Here is a 20,138-nt window from a genome sequence, read left to right as displayed (position 1 = left end):
CTTTGACAATCAGCATGAATTGTTTTGCTCTGGCATGTCAATCAAGTCAGCAGTGATTGCTTACAGACAATTGGACATACGCCGGGGTTAGCAGGGTTCCAGATCAGTCCGTCCTGCGGACATGCACACGCAAAAGAGAAGAGAACGTCAAGTATTGATGTGATTTTGGACGATATGGCCAAAGTCTCCCACCCCCTACATCACTAGATCCTCTCTCTCTCTCTTTCTCGCTCTCTCTCTTTCTCTCTCTCTTAGGGGGGTTAAGAGCCCTGATTTGGCCGAATAGTCTTCAAACAGTAAATCTTGCTATCTCTGGAACGTTCAAATCTCAAGAGTACATCTCTAATTATACTCGCATGTGCACAACCACAGGGTGTGGGAGAACATCATGCATGTTGTGTGTGAGGCTGTGAGCTCGATGTGCAAGAATATATTTTATTTTTAATGTGTTCGCTTATGTGTGTGTGTAAGACTAGTGTGGCTGGATATTTGGTTGATTTCTGCCACTGGGTTTTTCTGTTCTGGGAGTGGTATTGTTCTGGAAAAAATGAATAAGTAGTCATGATGAGATGGTAGGATTATCAATGTTAATGTGTGCTTAAATGTGTGTGTATCCATTGGGGTGTGCATACAGAGTGCAGCCAAAGGAAACTTTGAAAGAGCCTTGGAATGGGGGTTAAGGATTAGAAGAAGCCCATTACCCCAAGGTACGTAATACATTTAGCACAGTAATGAAAAGAGAAGAATGACTATCTCTCTCCCTGATTGTATTCAAACAAACACATACAAGTATATACTATTAAAGGTGTGCTTAATGCAAACTCATGCCTCCAGTCAAAATCCTGCCAAAAAGTAGGCCTACAGTAAGTCATTGTTTGTAATGCCTTCTATGATGGTTTGCTCTTACATCAAATAACCTACAATTGTATGAATTCAACATAGACTAGGGACGAATTCAGAGAAGCAAAGTAATCATACTATTTCTGCCTAATAATATATAAGCATAAATACTAGTTATTATAATTTTTTCTGTCATGTGTGATTATATTCCAGAGAGTACATACTGCCATGAATGTCAGAAACAGTCTATGTAGTACGCTACATATGGGTCAAGGACAAAAATACATTTTAAGCACCAAAACAAAAATGAAATCGCTTTAATACTTTTAAATTTCTCTTAAAAATAACTATTATACATTTAAAATGATTTACAGAAGCCCCCACAAAACGGTCATTCTTAAAAACCAATATGATCAGGCATATTTAGATGCCTGTGTTGAATCATTTGTGAAGTATTAGAAAAATCCTAAATACTAATTATATAGTTATAATTATATAGTTTTAAATAATTATGATTTGACATCTTTCAAACAACTAGAAAAAAGTATAATAATTTTAAATATAAAAGCATTATTTTTTTAAATAGTTCTTCTAAATGTTTTATTTCATTTAAACATACAGTATTTTTTCTTCCCATATTTTAACATTTTCTTTGCACATTTGCTAACTCAAATATTCAATTATACACTTTTAAATTGCATTTGATATACACTCTATGTATATTTATATTTTATAAGTAAATGTAATTTGAAACAGGCTCCAAATTGAACCTTCACATGTTTTACTTATATATGAATACATATAAAAGGGTAACACTTTACAATAAGGTTCATTAGTTAATGCATTTACTAACATGAACTATCCATGAACAACACTTGTACAGCATTTATTAATCATAATTGAACATTTACTAATGTATTATTAACATCCAAGTCCATGCTTGTTAACATTAGTTAATGCACCGTGAGTTAACATGAACTAACAATGAACAACTGTATTTTAATTAACTAACGTTAACAAATACTCTAGTAAATGTATTGTTTATTGCTTGTTCATGTTAGTAAATGCATTAATTAACATTAACTAATGAACCTTATTGTAAAGTGTGACCTATAAAAGCAGTCACTGCCAGAAACAATCAGTCCAATATACTAGTCAGGCCCATAGCCAGCCTGGTGAAAGGGGTGGTTCTTTTTTCTCAAAAAGTGGACCTTTTGCAGTTTTACGCCTCAGTTTCTAGATTTAACTATGAGATTTAAATACTGCATTTTAACATTTTAAGCAGTGCCTTTTTTGCTGGATTAGCTAGTCAGATGTCATCATAACCACTCTTTTTGATGTCCTAAAAATATTTCCTAAAACTTTGCAATAAAGAAAAATTAAAACAAGACTAATTTTAAAGACTAGTTTTAAAGTAAAAAAAAAAAACTGTAGCCTACTGACATTTATTAAACAAAAAACCAACTGGCCAGCACATTCAACTGTCCTCAGTCACAATTTGGCCATTACAATTAAAAAAAATAATAATTAAAACATAATAATAATAATAATAATAATAATAATAATAATAATAATGATGAATTCTCCATAATTTTTCTAGCCTCTTTGGTAAAACAAAAAAACACATTTGAAAATTCCTGGATATCATCAATAGCCAAAATATATTCAAATTAATTTAATATGGTCAGCTTCTGGTGCTTCACGCCTTTTTATTGCTCATTTTTATTTCAGGAATAAGGTCCAAGATTTAGAATAAAGGTTACCTGTCTAATGTTTTCTGTTTAAAAACAATATAGCAGTGAAAGAAGACTTCTCTTACATCAGATTATAGTCCCACTGAAGCAACAGCCGACAGACGATTCTGTTTGGTCTAAAAGCCTTTTTCGATGGATTATTTTCATTATTTATGATGGGAGTCAAAATAAGAAAAAAGAGCTCTTGTATGGAACAAATTGGTCTTCTTGTATGTAATTCTTCTTCTTGTAGCCCCCCCCCCCCCCCCCCCCCCCCCGGCTAAAGGTGTGAAAAGTTAGAATACATGTTTTATGCTTATAGTAAACATGTTTTTAATAGAATTTTGGGTGTAAAAGCGCACCAAGAGGTGTTTCAGGAGCAGGTCAGATTATCTCCGGGTCATAATATATTTTATTTATATGAATTTTGTCTAAAATTTTGTCTAAAATGATAATGACACCGCTGCCTGCCTTTTTCTGCCTCTCTTGGTCTTCTCGACTCATAATGTTACTTAGTATGGATGTGGCATCAAAGATTCAAATGTTACCACTCAGTGGGTTATGTCACATGACTCGCATCACATTATTGTGGCTTTGAGGCTCCATGGGATTCGATTACTGGCCATAGCTATTTAAAACTACACTTTATTACAATATATATTAAATATAAATATATTATATAATATTAAATTACATAAAATAATTAAAAGGACAAATTCTGGACCTTAGTTCAAACCACCCGAACCCCCCTGGCTACGGGTATGCTAGTATTGGCCTCTCCTCAGTGTTCTCTGATGGACCATAAAGGAGACTTTATGTTGTCAATACATACAATCACTGGCATATGACTATATGTAGCAGACATAATGAGATTAATATGCTATTCTGAAGAGTAACATCAATGAAATCATTTCATGTAAATGACTGACTAATTAAAGAATATATTTCGGTAGAAAATACTATTTTAGGCTCTTAAAATTTACTTTTCTTGGTAATTATTTGTGAAATTTATAAGTAATTTTTGAGTGATAACTGTTTTTACAACAACTTGAGTTCATACTAAACTATCACTATAAGTGGTTTGATTGCTTTCTGAAGCATAATGAAAGTAATAATAAAGAGAGAGAAATGTGGTATTTTGATGGGGTAGAACTAGTGGAGCATTTTTCAAGGCACCAGCTATTTTAAGTGTTCCTGTACTTTATACTGACACCTACTGGCACGGACACATGAGCCTGATTAATAACCTTTCTGTCAATTTCAGTTGAATCCAGTTGAATCTTAGGTTTTTAAATTCAAGTTTTGTACTTTGTTAGTCATTACTCCTATAAAATTATTTTACTTTTCTTAAACTCACTTTTTATGGCCTCTCCTCAGTGTTCTCTGATGGACCATAAAGGAGACTTTATGTTGTCAATACAACTTAATTCTTTTGTCAATGGCACAAAATCTGACAACAAACGTCAATCAAAAGTAAAAAGTATTGTGTTCATGTAATGGGAAGTTTGATTTTAACACACAAACACAAAGTCAAGTTACTGTATTATTAATATTCAAGACTCATGCACCTCGTCCTTCACGTCATTGGCTAGTGGAGTGTGTTTGTGGCACTGATTAAGGAGCCAGCATCACACACAAAAAGAACTTTGTGAAGTGAAATATGACTCTTTTATTTATCTGTCTTTCTCAGGAGACATACAGCTTGCTTCTGCCTCAGGTATTGGTGTTCTAAATAATAGGCTTCCAGATTCTGAAATCAAGTGACATAGTATAAAAAAGCTAATAGATTTTGAATTATTGAAGTTAAAACCATGTCTCCTAATTATCTGGGAGGTTATTTAGTCAGAGACCATTGCTATAAAAACCTGGACCGCTCTTACAACTCCAAATAAGAAAAACTTGGGACACTATGGAAAATGCAAATTTAAAGTAGTGATTTCCAAATTTACTTTGACTTGTATTTCATTGCAGACAATATGAACACAAAATATTTTATGTTTTGTCTGCTCAACTTCATTTCATTTGTAAATATACATCCTTTCTTGTCATTCAGACCTGCAACACACTCAATAAAAAGTTGGGACGGGAGCAATTTAGGGTTAGTATCAGATAAATTGGTTTATCAAATAATGGTGTGATTTGAAACAGGTGATATGATTTGGTACACATGCTGCTACACAAGATTTTTGCTTTCAAAATAAATAAGACATGTTTGTGTTTTAATTTTCAGTTGTCCTGGAGAAATGATATGGTTAACTTTGATCTGAATTTTATATAGTTTGTTGCTTTTAACAAATTAATGTTTGCTGCATTACTTTAGTGTTACCCTAAATGTGTTTTGCTGTTGTATGTATGACCATATGTACTGTCTAAATTTGAGTTTGTTCGTTTTTTTGAAGATATATGTATATATAAAAATAAAATATATGTATATATGTATTTTGCACAACATATAATCATCATTAAATCATATTTAATTATGGCCTTGCAGTTAAAACTAAAAAGCTTTTATCATAATATTATGCATTTAAATACCATTTCATTCACACATTCAGTATCAATAGATATTTGAGTGTATTTTATGTCTGTTATAATATTACTTATACTATTGTTATATTATTTATGTCTTTTATACTAATCTCATTGGTTTACATTGTAAGCTATTATCTTCATCTCACTTTTAGGTCATTTAAACCACAAATCCTTCACGCAGCATGTACGTTTTTTTCTATATTTTGTAGTTTTTTGTTCTAAAGTTCAATAAACTGCTTATTTAAAAACAACAGCATATGCAGACTATTGTTTAACATCATGTTTTACAGAATCAGACTAAAAGTAGCTTTTATAGTATTATTTAAGGAAATAGGCAGTTATATGTTGTAAATATCTTTAGGATGAACATCTGGCATCCACTACAGCAGTTTGTTATGTAAATTTAACAGGATATTGTGCATTAATCATGGACTATAAAGCTCAAAAACAAACATCCTCATTCATAGATCATATCCTTCTTGAAGCAGCTTTTTATTCAATAATTAGTGGTTCACGTGAGATTTGTGGGAGAAAAGCCAATCTTGCCTGAGCAGATGTGAAATGCCAATCCCATGGTTCTTTTCATTTCGGATATGGTGGAGCTAGACCACTTTTCTGTGTCGTCAAAATCTGCAGGGAGATAAAGAGAAGAAAAAGAATGAAATAAAAAGCAAAGGAAAAAGAAAGCAAATTACATCAGATTCATCCATCCATCCCCAGCTTTTCTGCTGTGGCTGCACAAATTGCACATTGTTGGCAGTGAAACAGTAGGAGGAGAGGCCCAGTGGTGTGTGCATGTATGTGCATATTCATCCTCACATCATTGAATGTGTGCATGAGAGAGAAAGTGTGTTCTTGACAGATGATTATGTATGAGTAGAGGGACTGTGTGTACACCTATGCATGTCGTCAGCATGCTATGAAGAACTTCTCGATGCAAGGGCTGTTTAAATTTATACCTGTCTGATGCAGAGCGGTCACTCTGTAAAACAAAATGCAGGAATTCCATGGGAAAAACAATGCAGACTAGTGAATATACTTAAACTTACACACACATATTCACTAAGTTTATCTCTGTTACACACATGCACACACACCCTCAGGAAATATGGAAAGCTGCATGGTGTATCTGAACTCTGCATCGCGTGTGATGACATAAAATCTGGAAAAGTGAAAAAGCACAAACGTTTCTCTCTCTCTTTTGCCTTATCTGACCTGTCGTAATGAGGCTGAATGTTCTTGGCGCATGTGCTGAACTCAGTCACAGCTGACATCTCCGCAGTTCTGTATTTTATGGGGAGATTGTATGAATAAGAGATTATTGAAACTAATATCCTTTACTTTATGCTAAATTATGAAAACCATTAGGGGGCTTTGGTTCTTAAAAGACAAACAATAAAATCTCCCTCTATAGGGCATGTTTTCCAGATGTGCTGCTGCAGGACGTTTCTCGCCAAGATCTTCGAGGAGGTTTACTTTAAACAAACGTATCTTGGCGTGCTCAGCAAGGAAAAGGAGGGTGATTTTACAAAAGGTTCATCGCTCATTTTTATGTGGAGGTTTTGGATGCTTTCGATCGTCCATCTGTTAGGAAACGTGCAACACGATGTGAAACATAATGTCAATATTTGCAGTTTGTGGGAAAAATGTATTTCATCCCATTCTGCTGAGGAAAATCAGTACTATGATCATAACTACTCTTGAGTTGTCTCCTTCCATTGCAACTATAGCATGCGGAAATCACTGTCATTTATTTATGAATACCAAAGTCGATTTTAACTGCAGCCCAGACAATTATTATGACATATGAGGCCATTAACGGCTGTCAAAGCAAAACATGTGCTTTGTACTAACAATGCGAGTAAATCAATGGAATCCCAGGCTTAATATTAGGCTTAAGGAACCGAACAGACCAATGAGGTTCCCTGAGCAATGATGAGGTGCTTTAAGTGTTAAGTCAAGTTTGAGCACAGTTGTGCGATGTGCAGAAGATTGAAGAAGAATCTGATACGCTTGTTTATCAAGGGAGGATTCTGCCAGAGACACCTGGCAACCAAAACATCATGGCCAGCCAATGACCTTCTCCCACGCGGGCTAACAGCCAATAATATCGTCCGACAGGGGCCAACAGCCAATGACCTTTTGTTGACCAGCCTGAACCACCCAATGAACTTTTTCATACAAATAGCCAATAAATCATCCAACACTCACAAGGTTTCCAATTAATACATTTGACAAATAACTGAAATAAATCAATTATATATGGATTATAATGCATTTAATAATTTAACTGATTAAATAAATAAAAGTCATCAAGAATTGAATATTTATATGTATTTATATATAATCTATTTATTTGAAGCTTAAAAAAATTATATACAACCTGGTGGAAAAAGAAACGAGCATAAATAACTAATGTTATCCAATATCAAAGAAGAAGGAAAAAATCTGCTGTTTTTTTGTTGAGAGTTCAATACAAGAATACTCAACACAAAAAAAAATTAAATATGCTCACCAAGGACAACAAATAAATGACACATCAACTCCTATTATTTTGAAATGCAATATATTATATAATATATTATATAATATATCCTATTACTTAGAAAATAATAATAAACCCTCACTGTTCTTACTAAACACCCTCAATTACAAAAAAGTTCCTGGTTGCTATATGTATTCAAAACTATTTTGAGTTACAGTATGTAAATACGAATGTGATGTAATGAGACGGATGTGGATGAATGTGTTATAATGAAGGATGAATGCTGTGAAGCAGTAAACTGGGAGATAAAAGTGTCAGTCCAGAGTGTCAGATAAAGTCAAGCCTGCTAGGAGGAGGATGTGGTGGCTGATATTAATGAGCATATTAAAACAAGAGATGGAAAGAGACGCAACAGAGTAAACAAACTCAGCATAGCTGAAATTCCTCAAGTAAACCCACTGAATTCCACTCCTCTACATGAATCAGATCAGTGCAGCTTTAGTCCTGTTTGTTCTCTGCCTCCCTTTTACACGATCATCTGCACTCTTTTAATGGGATTAAGAGATGCACTCATTCATAGTTCAAGAAATCAACACTTTTCAGAGGGGAAAAATACCCTAGAAAAAATTATTGAGCCATAAATTTCTGAATTCTGACATTAAAACACCCACTTATTTTTTATTAACCCTTCTAGTAATTGCATTGAAATGTGATGTGTACTGCACTTGAAAGCACATGGCACGTGTTTCAACGGTTGATGGCTAACTTAAAGTTCATCTATCCCAGTCTGCATGATGGATGCAAACAGTCCATGAGAATGAATAAACATTACTTAATCTCAGCTTTGTTGAGTGAAGTGGAGTTGAGCCAAGTTCATCATGGTTCTGTTCAGTTCAGTTCAGTTCAGCTGGGCTAGTTGATGAATGTCTATTTTAAATATTTGGCCGGCATTCATGAAATGAGGATGAACTAACCTAAAAAGTACCAATCTACAACATTTTTACCCAAGATAAGTTGTTGTTTAGTGAAAATACCCAATCAAAGCCTACTTCAAAGTGCAAACTATGTGTGTTAATGTGTACAAGAATGTGGTTAAAGATGAATCAGATGCATAACAATGTCACGAACAACAACAACAAAAAACTTCTAAGGACTTCTGTAAAATTTTTGCTGTTTATCATAGTGTAATTTATAGTTAAACATGCGTCAAGTTGTTTCACTTACAGTGAATTTGATCGTGACATGCATGGGTACAAGTACAATGTCTTTCCCTTGGTTAAATGGCATAGACTACGTATTACCATTTGTATAACCAGCTTTATTGTAAATACCATGGTTGAACTATGGTCAGTGTATCAAAATCAAGATTAAATTGAGCTTTTACCATGATTTAGCTATATATACAATACAGATATTTAAATGACACTCCAGACTATCTATAGGTAATTATGAATGCAAATGCCATGTTATCTGCTTTACTTGTGGTTAAAAAAGTATTTACCTGTTCACAGATATCTGCAATAACTTAACTGTAGTTTTTTTCATCACTACCAAACATACTTGGTTTGAACCGACTGTAGACGTTTTTGCTAACTTCTCTAAAAGACGCACCAAAAACTACTCGAGCAGTTGGAATCGTTTAGACTGAATCATAAATCGAGTCGTGAAGAGCTGACCCAAAAGAGTGATTCATTTGCGAATCGTTTGTTCAGAATCAAAATAACCGACACCGGAAATGTGGCGGTTGCTGACTGTGAGTGAATCTGAAACGCAAACTCTACCGTTTTAACTTGGAAACTTCGAAAGCCTGGGAAAAAACTATTGATTACTTTGCCACCTCACTAGGGAAAGTTAAAAATTAAGCTACCTTCGCTGTTGAAAGACACGAAAAACGTGTTAACGTTTGGCTGTAAGGAGGTAAGTTGTTACATACAGTAACGTTATTTAAGACGTCCCCAGTTTTTGGTGATATGTTCCCGTTTTACCTATAATTCAAAACACCTCGCTAATTCAGTGTAAAAACCCCACCTAAATATTGCCTTGGTTACTTGAGCAGTTTTAAGATTATATTTCTTTTACCAGCACAGCAGGGGCGCTGTAAGCCATGAGGACGCAAATCTGGACAAAAGCAGAGCATTATTATCATCACTTACCTGAAGAGACATCATTTGAAGGTAGTCACATATTGATTATTCATGTTAAAGAAAGTGATAAACTAAATGGAAGTCAAATGGTCAGAGCTCCTTTGAAGACTGCTGGGCATGTCACCTGAATGTTTCCTTTCTTCATAATGTTTTAATAGAAGGGCTTTTCATGGTGAGATTTAGATGTTTACTCATGTTATGAATATCTGTATTGCATTATCTACCCAAAGTGCCTTCATGAACATAAAAATACCTGTTACCTACTGTTACTGTATTATTAATTAAGATGATGTGATGTGAAACATCATCTTAATTAATAATAAAAGTAACAGTAGCCATAGAAACCTGAACCATTTAAAACAACAAAACAACAATACATTTAAATGTATTGTTAAACTATTTTTTATTTAGATAGTAACCAGCACGTTTTAAATTGTATTTTCACTGCAGAACTAGAAAATGTCTCAGAAAATTGAGAAATTAGGTCACTTTAAAGCAGGGGTTTCCAACTCAGTTCCTGGAGGGCCGCAGTCCTGCACATTTTAGTTCCAAACCTTCTTCAACACACTTACCTGTAAGTTTCAAACAATCCTGAAGAACTAATAAGTGTTGAAACTAAACTGCAGAGCTGCAGCCCTCCAGTTTGACACCCATGCCTTAAAGGGATAGTTCACCCTAAACTGAAGTTTAAATCATAATTTACTCACACTTGACAAACCCGTTTGAGGTTTTTTTTTCTGATGAGCACAAAAGAAGATATTTTAAAGAAAGCTGAAAACCATTGACTTCCGTTAGGGGTGTAAGGTATCACAAGTCTCACGGTTCAGATCACATTAGGGTTTTTTAGTGAGGAATCGGACCATTTTTTTGGATCAGCCAGAGGTAAATGTCATTTTCTCTCCATTTATTACAAAAAGAGCACTGCTAGACACTTTTGGTTTTAACAAACAAAATTTAAAACCTGTGATTTTATTAAAAATAAAATGATTTTATTAGAAATACTGTGAAAAATTCACTGTTGCTTGTTACTACTGTTGCTGATGACGCTAAATGTAGAACTCTAACATTATAATTTGTACAACCCATATTTATTTTTAGTCTCCTTTTCAATAAATGATTCAGTTACTCACTCATAAAACGTCATGTTTCATTGCTAGATGTGTCATTTTTAAACAATTATTCAGTGGCATATTTTATGGCTTGTTGTCGCCACCTATTGGTTAAATAATGTAATTGCTGCCTACAACTTTCATTTTTGAGCTTCAAGTTAAATTCGTATGATGAAGATTTTAATCTTTACCTTAAACATCAGTGGTTTTATTCTGTGTTATTTGACTGTTTGTAAACTAAAGACTGGGTCTCTCTCTTGATTTTTGCATTTTTTCAAACACAGATTTGAATGCAGCAGTTCGAAGGATTGATAAACATATGCAAATCACCATCATTTATAATTGATGTTGCGTAGGTTGTTGAGATTCCGATCTTTTAATGATTAATCGTGCAGCTTAGACTGAATGCATTAATGCAGGCTAAACAAGTAGTGACAGAAAACCTTTAATAACCTAAGAAACCCACCACATCCCAAAAAAACCTACCACAACTTCTTCCGTCATCATTATATTTTACAGGAAAGCCTAAATGCTTTCATACATGTGATTTCAATGGCACAAGAGGCGATCTCTCTGCGATCGATACAAATTTTGAATTAATTACAAGTAAAAAAAAAAATTATGAATCCGTGGGTCACGTGTGTTTCTATCTGTGGGTTGTGATCCGTATGAATCACGGATCAACAATGATCCGTTACACCCGTAAACTCCATACTATTTGTTTTTTCTTTAATGGATATCAGTGGTTGCTGGTTTCCAGGTTTCTTTCAAGTATCTTCTTTAGTGTTCAACAGATGAAAAAGGTTTGGACAGTTTTGGAACAAGTGAAGGTGAGTAAATAGTAGTGAATTTTCATTTTTGAGTGTACTACCTCTTTAATATGTACCTTATGTACCATGTTCAGTCATTAAACATATTAAACTACTTCTACCTAATAGTGTTAGATGTTAAACGTACAAGGGTGTTCCAGTGAGAGCAGCATAATTCAATCTGAGAAATGTTAATACAACATCTGTAGCATGACATCTGCTCTTTTGGCTTGAGGTTACAGTGCCCCCGAGAGCTTGTCTACTTGCCTCTCCACGTTATCAGCATATCCAAATTGGAACCAGTCCAGCAGTTAATATACTCACTCTTACCTTAATGTCTTGCTGCTGGTCGGATGATGCTGATGTCAGTAGGTTATATATTAACTACAGAACGAATGTGCTGTGGCAGATTATTACAGTAACCTCAGCAATGTAAATGTACCACGTTTTTGAATCAGCATTTTGCTATCTCTTGTCTCTAGCCATTTGCCAGCTGGAATGACATAGTGTCTGCGGCCTTGTCCACTAAAAGCAGGTCACCAAATGCATCAGCATCTCAAAAGCCATTTTATTGCATTGGCTTCAGACTAACCTACTGGCTTTAAGGTCTAGAAATGCAGTGCAAATGGAAAATATGTACATCCGCTGGAGTTACTGATGAGGCTGTAAATATAACTTTTAAAATGACTTTCACTGTGTTCATCTCCTGTAGACTGCAGAGAAATGTAGACTAGAGAGAAGATGTGTGTAAAAGTACAAATTTATAGAAAAATTAAAAGAGGAAGAAAAACTTAGAGAGGTGTGAGCTTGTACTTGGTGTTCTGCGTCCTTCCTCTCTACTGGGAAACTGTGTCGTTGTTCCAATATACGTCATACAGCTTATCTCGCTGAACAGGGTACGAAATCACATGCATGCACCTACATTAGTCCAGAGTCCAAGTACAGAATGACACACCTTCTCACTGTCAGCTAGAATATCTTTCTAATTTTTTTGCATTACTTTTTATCAGGGATTTTTTTTAATGTTTTGATTTAGTGATTTATTTTTCTGTCTGTTCTTTCAGACATGTTGCTAATACAAAATTGTAGTGGAACACAGCTGACTTTTTTGCCTAAACAATGAAAGTAAATCTGGTCTGTTTGGTCCACAGAATTCTGCAGATGTTTTTTTTAAAATTACTTTATTCTGCTTAAGAAAATAAATGAGACAGGTTTGAAGCAACATGAAGTATGACAATGTTGACATTATGATCTCTCTAATTTAATGTTTAACATCCCTGAGTAACATACATAAATAATACAATACATAACAATGCATAAACATAATTTTTTGAAAATAGTTACACATGCATGTTCATATACATATTCAGCCTGTAGGCATTTGTAGATGTTTGACAACCAAAATAACATTGATGGACCACAGGACTGTGTTTGTGCATTAAGGTAACAGGTAACTTACAAAATCATGGTCTGGGGTTACTTTCAGTATGGGGGCATGCTAGAGCTCTGCAGAGTGGATGGCAACATTACCAGCCTGAGGTATCAAGACGTTTGTGCTGCCCATTACATTACAAACCACATGAGAGGGCAAATTCTTCAGCAGGATAGGCCTCCTGCTAATACTTCAGCTTTCACATCAAAGTTTCTGAAAGCAAAGGTTAAGGTGCTCCAATATTGGCCAGCCCAGTCACCAGACATGAACACTTTCTTTGCCATTCCAGATGACTTTATTAACAAGTTATTAGAGATCATTACAGAGATGTATGGATGCAGTCATCTAAGCTCATGGGAGTCAAACACAATATTAATTCTTTGTCCACTGCACCATGACTTTATATTCTATACTGTACATTATTTCTGTTAAGTGACCAGACTTTTGTCTAAGCAAAGTCTGACCTTACTGTCCTATTTAAATAATGAAAAATCAAGGCATTATTTTATTTTGGTAAAATAAGTGTAATCTAGAGGCATTTGCCTTTCATATGAGCCACTTCATATACCAAATGATCAACTTGAAGTCAAGTTATTATTTGCTGTTCCAAAAACTTGGATAGACGTCAAGACTTTTGTCAGGTAGTGTAGAGTGGCATGCATAATAAAATGGTTTAGTCATTTTGACCACATTGTTCTGACAATTCATAAACTTATTTTTTCAGATTTTTGTAAATTGTTGTCATGTAAACATTTTTAATTTAATGCATACAATAATCTGAGTTTTTTTTTTTTTTTTAAGTTTTATTTTGGTCCTGACCTTGACTTTAGACAACTCCAGTTCAAGTCTCATTTTAAATAGTTAACCATGCGCTTGACTGATTTAGCTATGCAGCATTGCGTAACAGATCTGTCACCTCACCATGCAGTGTTATAGTGAAACAGAATGCCCAAGACTAGAGGATTAATGTTGCCATTGGTTTCATTGCAGTGGGTATCTTGTGTCGTTGTCAGGAGTTTGTGAATTGCTGTTCTGGGCTGGTGTTGCAAAAATTAAAACCTGGCAGTAACTAAATATATAGTAGTCAACATTTTAAGTATATCAAACAGGTTTTTTAAAATTGTCCTATGACAAGAATGAGTGTTGTTTAATAGTTTTAAGACAAAACTTTTGATCCACTTCAAATGTTGACTACTGTATATTGGTAAACTTTTATATCGAGGCACTGTGCAGGACTTACAATCTGTTTGGCAGAGAAGTACTCTTTATTCTATATGCAGAGATTGTGATTCATATTTTAAGTGATGTAAAGGTTTATTTGTGAAAAAGACATCAGATGGAATTTAGTTTTTGAGCAAAGCTATCATGGCAAGTTCAAATGAATGTCTGCGTGTTGTGCCCCTCCTCACAGATAGTACAAACACAAGAAATGTATTTTGTATTCAACTTTAATTTACAATGCACAGAAACCCAAGTATACATTATGTAAAAAAGCAAGTTGCCCAGCAACCCTCATACTTAAGCAAAATATGCCAATCAAATATTCATGAAATATTGACTTTAGTCTCATTTTTAAGAACTTTTACACAATAGTTTTATTTTTTCGCACAGCCTGATATATTACAAAAGTATGCAGTCGCCAATTCACTATTCCTCTATAGAGCAAAACTCTTAATTAGTTGTTTAAATAGTGCTAATCATGCATTGCCTTTCATGCTTTTTTCAGGTTTTAAAACTTCAGGTATAGAAAATGGAAATATACAGTAGATGCTTCAGACATCTTACAAGATTGCCTTGACTTTTCTTATGCTAGGCTTTTTCATTTTCTCTTAAACAGGAATATAGATATTAAAGGCTGTCTGGTGAGGCTATGACATATAGCCTGAGGTACAAAAGTCCATCTACAGTGGCTCCAAGAACACACAACTCTATGAGAATCAATAAGGGCGAGGGTCATGTGGCTGCTCCAATAACTTGAAGTAACACCTGCAGCTGCAGATGTAAATTAACACATACTTCTCAGGGACTGGTCAGGGAAACCAAATGGACAAAATTTGTAGTCAGATAAAAAGCTTCTTTGGATAAGGAACTTCTGATTATAACTCAATCTAGATCATTTCATTAATTTAGGGCACATCAGGTGATCACATCAGATGAAGTTCAGCACCAGTCTAGGTACTAGTCATACTAAATCTTGTCTGCACCATCAACGGTATTTACACAGACTGTTATGAAATAAGTTTGAGTTAATTAGGCTACCAACACCCTAACAAACAGGCTAGAGCAAATATTCTACTCAATCTCTCCTTCTCCACCCTTGTCAGAATTGGTGGCTTAACTGTAGGGATTTGAAGACTACTGGTAATGCAGACACTGTCTGGAGTCTGATGCAATACGTTTTGTCTGTCTAGAGTCTGTTACCATAGATACAACAGTGTATGTGCTAAAATAAGACATGGTCAACACAAATAAGAATTTCAAATCAACTGACAGGCAGAAAGCTAGAGACAAAATAAGTACTCTTCTGGTGACATCCTTACTTAAATGTTTGGTAGCCCTAATTCCAAGCCAAATTGTATATTGTTTAAAGATTGCAGCATCTGTTTATCAGTTTAGAAAATAGAGTGGAGTGATGGAATGCATTTCCTATTAGTACATCTACTGCTTTTCTCCAGATTGTCTATTGAGAAGCTTCCACAGCCCTCCAAGTCATCACAAGCTTTCCTGAACATGTCGCTTTATGGTTGCTGGTTATAATCGTTATCTCCAGCACATCAAATAAGAGCGTGGGTTGGACTTTCTGTGGTTGCTATGGAGAGGATATCATAACATTCCACATGAGATACAAAATGAGTGAAAAAGAAACTGAATTTGAATGTACCAACAGAAGACACACAAGTTAAAACACTGCGGACACAGTACACATTCCAGGAACAGGAGGAAAAAAGCATAATACGATTAAGAAAAATGATTCGCCTAGAGAGCCTTCACATTGCACACTGCAAACGAACCCTCACTGGCTGCCGTTACTGCCACTGTTGTTGTTGCAGAGGTCTCCGGGGCCTCCACCAGAAGCAGGTGGCTGCACGTTGTCTGCAAGGTTGTGAGCATGCTCTAGAAACAGGTCTTTGAGCACACTTAGTTCTTTGCTAAGCAATTTGATTTTGGCCTCCAGTCTCTCATTCTCCTCCTTCAACTCATTGACGCGCTGCTGGGTGTCCTGTGCCTTCTGTTTGCTGCGCATACGGCTCTTCTTTACAGCCAGATTGTTGCGTTCTCTCCGCTGACGATACTCGTCGCTGTCTTTATCCATATTAGACTTCTTCATCTTGCTGGGTGCTGTGGCCTTACCCCCACCGCCGGGACTCACTGGCACTAATTGAGGAACCTGTCAAAATTAAGATGTGTAACAATTAGTAATGGTATGGGGATTACAGGCCAAGTGTTTAGATCTGTCCTCCTATTAATCAGAAGTGTCCAAATTGTCAAAAGCAGTGGTTCCCAAAGTGGGAGTTGCAGGACAATGAAAGCGGGGGGTGGGGGGGTTGCTTGGTGATTTGCAAAATTTTAATTAATTTTATTAAACCAATAATGAAAATAGTAGTTTATAACTACAGCCTTTTTTTTTACATTATATAAAATACATTGCATTATATAAAAGACACAGCAATAGCATCAGATGCTGCAAATTAATTTTATGGCAGCAGGGTAAACTTTCTGGCACATTTACAGCACTCACATACATAAAAAAATAACCAAACAATAGACTTGGGCCTATTGGTGTGTGTGCACCGTCGCATGCAAGGTTTTTATATGCATCACCACCTCAGAGGATATTGGGGGTCGCGAGTCACTAGCATTGTTATTTTGGGGGTCACAGGTTAAAAAGACTGGGATCCCCTGGTCTAGAGTGAGACAGAAAAAAAATTTAAAGCAATACTGTTTTAAAATTAGAGCTGGGCGATTTGACCTAAAACCAAAATCTCGATTAATTAAACATTTTAACTCAATTACAATTAATAAACGATTATTTTATTTCTTTTATTTTTTGCTCACTTATAGTTCACTATAACAGGTTTTGTACAGTAAATATGCTCACATATTACGAGTCAGATATTTTTGAATGAAGGGTGCATTACTTGATTTTAAAATAATTGAAGGAAACACACACTATCTACGATCAATGATTATTTATTGAACATCAGTGTTGAACAACTAAAATGAAAACACACACTGCCTACAACCAACAGTCACTTTTTCCTTATAAAAAGGTGAAAATAAATAACTTGCACTTTTGGAAACAAAATAAATTATCTTCATTGTTGTAATGGATAATATGCTGCCTCAAGGCATCTCTGGCGCAACTTCCAATCATCGTCAATGTAGTGCAAATAAGCAACGTGTAGTTACATTTTTTAAGAGGTGTACGGGTATGCAACCGTGCAAAGGCTGCGCTGGCCCAAACCCATGTGTTCGACGCAGAAGTATAAATCAGCCTTAACAGAGCAGGGTCACGTGACTCCACACACAGTTGGGGAAAGTAATTGAAATAATTGACCTGGAAAAAATGTGATCGATCATAGGTTCTGAATGTCGATTTCGATTAATCGCCCAGCCCTATTTAAAATAGAAATATTTATGATGGAAGCAAATTACTGTTCACCTCAAATATTGTTGTTTTGAATTATAAATAAATATGTCTGTTGTGTTCTTATGTAAATCCTTAACGTGACTCAATATGAATGTTACAATAATAGCTTTTTGCATTTTTGGCATATTAGGCATATAAATGAGAGTCAATGTGTAAAAATTTTAAATATTATTTGCATGTAGTGCATAATGATTTCTACCAAACTAGAATAAGACCTAAACTTTCCCTCAACATACGATTTCTTTATACTTAATTCTTATTAATCTCTCCTAAAGTTAAAGACATGGTCATGGCCTTGGCATATCCAATACACTTGTTTTGATATTTAGATTAGATTCAAATTTATTGTCATTAAACATGTACAAGTACAAGGCAACGAAATGCAGTTTAGGTCTAACCAGGAGTGCAATAGCAGTAAGTGCAGGATATAGGTATAAGTTATAAAGTGCAATTATAGAAAAACTATGGGTGACATTTACAGATGGATGTACTATGAACATTATATACAGGTTGTATTAGCTATGAACAGAGATTAAAAATAGATGAATATATGTACAGGTTGCTATTAATAATCAGAAATATGCAGATATATATATGAACAATAACAAATGTATATGTGCAGAGGGTATGTACAATTCAAAATGACTTGGTGCAATGTAGTGCAATGAATGCAGTTTTTAAATGTGCAAATTATGGGGAGTACAAGTTATGAGGAGAGTGTGGGGTTGTAAAGCTATTATTTTTTATTTAACCATTATCTTTTAAGACACTAGGAAACTGAGTAGGTGGGTGCACTTTAAGCACATCAAAGTTTTGATTGTGGCATTCCAAAGTCATACAAATAATCATACTGTAAACGTGTGTACCTGCTGTAGACCTGCAGCTCCTGCTGGGTTCTGTGCACTATTGTGAGGCTGATTCTGTATAACACTGACGCCGTTCTGATCTGTGCTGGTTTTTTTCTGTTGCAACTGCTTGCTCATTTGGATCCACTTCCAATGTCCGTCGCTCGCCCTCTCTGACCTTCGTTGTCAGTCTTCACGAAACTGGAGTTATTGTTAGCCGTTACTGTGAAAAACCCCAGAATGCAGCGGTGTGCCTAAAAACCAGACAGAAGGAGAGAAAGAAGTTAGAAAAAGTACTTTGCACACATAAGCATCATTCTTTATCACACTTTTGCATAATTTAATACCGCACAATTCCCACCTGAACAGATGTTCGGCGCGAAAACGCATTATTTCAGCAAAATGCTGCAACACCTAAAACTCTGGTGAAGTGCTTGTGCTCATCCGTTAGCATTATGTTGTTGTAATCCGACCGTGCTGCCATGTCAATGTGCATATGTGGCACATTTTCTTTCTCTCTCCTACGAGCGCAAGCTCAAGTGTTGCCCGCGGTTGCATCATCGCTCGCGCTCCCACCCGCTCCTTTGTACACGGGAGTAGGGAAACTCCGTAGTCATGCAGAACTATGGCCAGCTAAAGTTAACATTTTAAACAAACATTAAGACAGTGAAGCTACTGTAAGGCAGCTTTAAGTTTTAAGGTGGTCATTTTAAAGCCGGCCAGTGTGTTGTATGCCGTTTTTAATCGTGGCACTATGGTTACATCATACACGGAACTATGGGAATGAAGGGGAATACCGCTGACTTACGCTAACAACAGCATGAATACATGCAAAATGGCAGCACATTTACTAAATGCTTTATAACGCATTGCGTTAAACAGCACCCATAACGTAGACACGAGTGTTAACGTTACTTGAAGTCTACGGGCGTCTAAAGCCAGCAAGATCTAACGTTACTGCAGGTTAGCAGGTTGGCTAATTAGCTGGCACATTCCTAACCATGACGTCAGGGCTCTAACAATGAGCTGAAAGCTCAAACAGGCTGCTTTTTGACCAAAGTTACGCGATTGAACATCAACGAGACACATTCGATCACGATGGTGTTTAATCTTGGCTTATAAAACTGCGCTGGCCTCAGATCCGGGAGTTGAAGCTGTTTTGCAATCGGGTGAGCGGCACGGATACTCTCATCGTGTAATTGATAAAAAATAAATTCGACTGTCTGTATAGCACAAGATAACCCCATACAACTTACCTCAAAAACGTTCGTGCCTTATAAGTCCTCCGCTCGGGTAAATAAAGAATAATGTCCTCTTTGTTCACGGAAGAAGTAAGCACAGGTTGAGGTGTTATTGTTTGGTAAAGCGGCGCTTGGGAGTATTGCGAAATCTTGTGACCATGTAGGGAAATCTGCTCTTGCAGCCAATCAAATCAGAGGGTTGGAAAGATGACGAAATGCACTCTTCGATTGACATGTCCGGGAACCAATCAGACTGCATTTCTCGGTTTGATGCATTTTATCGGTTTTATGCATTACAACTTGAGATCTGTCAAGAA

General features: G+C 35.6%; 1 protein-coding gene across 2 annotated transcripts; it reads right to left on the bottom strand.

Moving 5' to 3' along the window:
• Nucleotides 1-14,514: 14,514 nt before the first annotated feature.
• Nucleotides 14,515-20,138, bottom strand: cebpg (CCAAT enhancer binding protein gamma). Of its 2 annotated transcripts, none has more exons than XM_056461810.1 (3): nucleotides 19,837-20,138; nucleotides 18,602-18,834; nucleotides 14,515-16,472 (listed from the first exon to the last, which is right to left on the bottom strand). In XM_056461810.1, the coding sequence occupies exons 2-3, from the start codon at nucleotides 18,716-18,718 to the stop codon at nucleotides 16,098-16,100; spliced, it is 492 nt and encodes a 163-aa protein (XP_056317785.1). In that variant the 5' UTR covers nucleotides 18,719-18,834; nucleotides 19,837-20,138; the 3' UTR covers nucleotides 14,515-16,097. The 2 variants fall into 2 exon arrangements, with proteins under 2 accessions (XP_056317785.1, XP_056317786.1); XM_056461811.1 differs by lacking the exon at nucleotides 19,837-20,138 and adding an exon at nucleotides 18,942-19,397.

This window comes from Danio aesculapii, chromosome 7, assembly GCF_903798145.1.
Source record: "Danio aesculapii chromosome 7, fDanAes4.1, whole genome shotgun sequence".
Lineage (NCBI taxonomy): Eukaryota > Metazoa > Chordata > Actinopteri > Cypriniformes > Danionidae > Danio > Danio aesculapii.
This window is presented reverse-complemented; position numbering and strand designations above follow the sequence as displayed.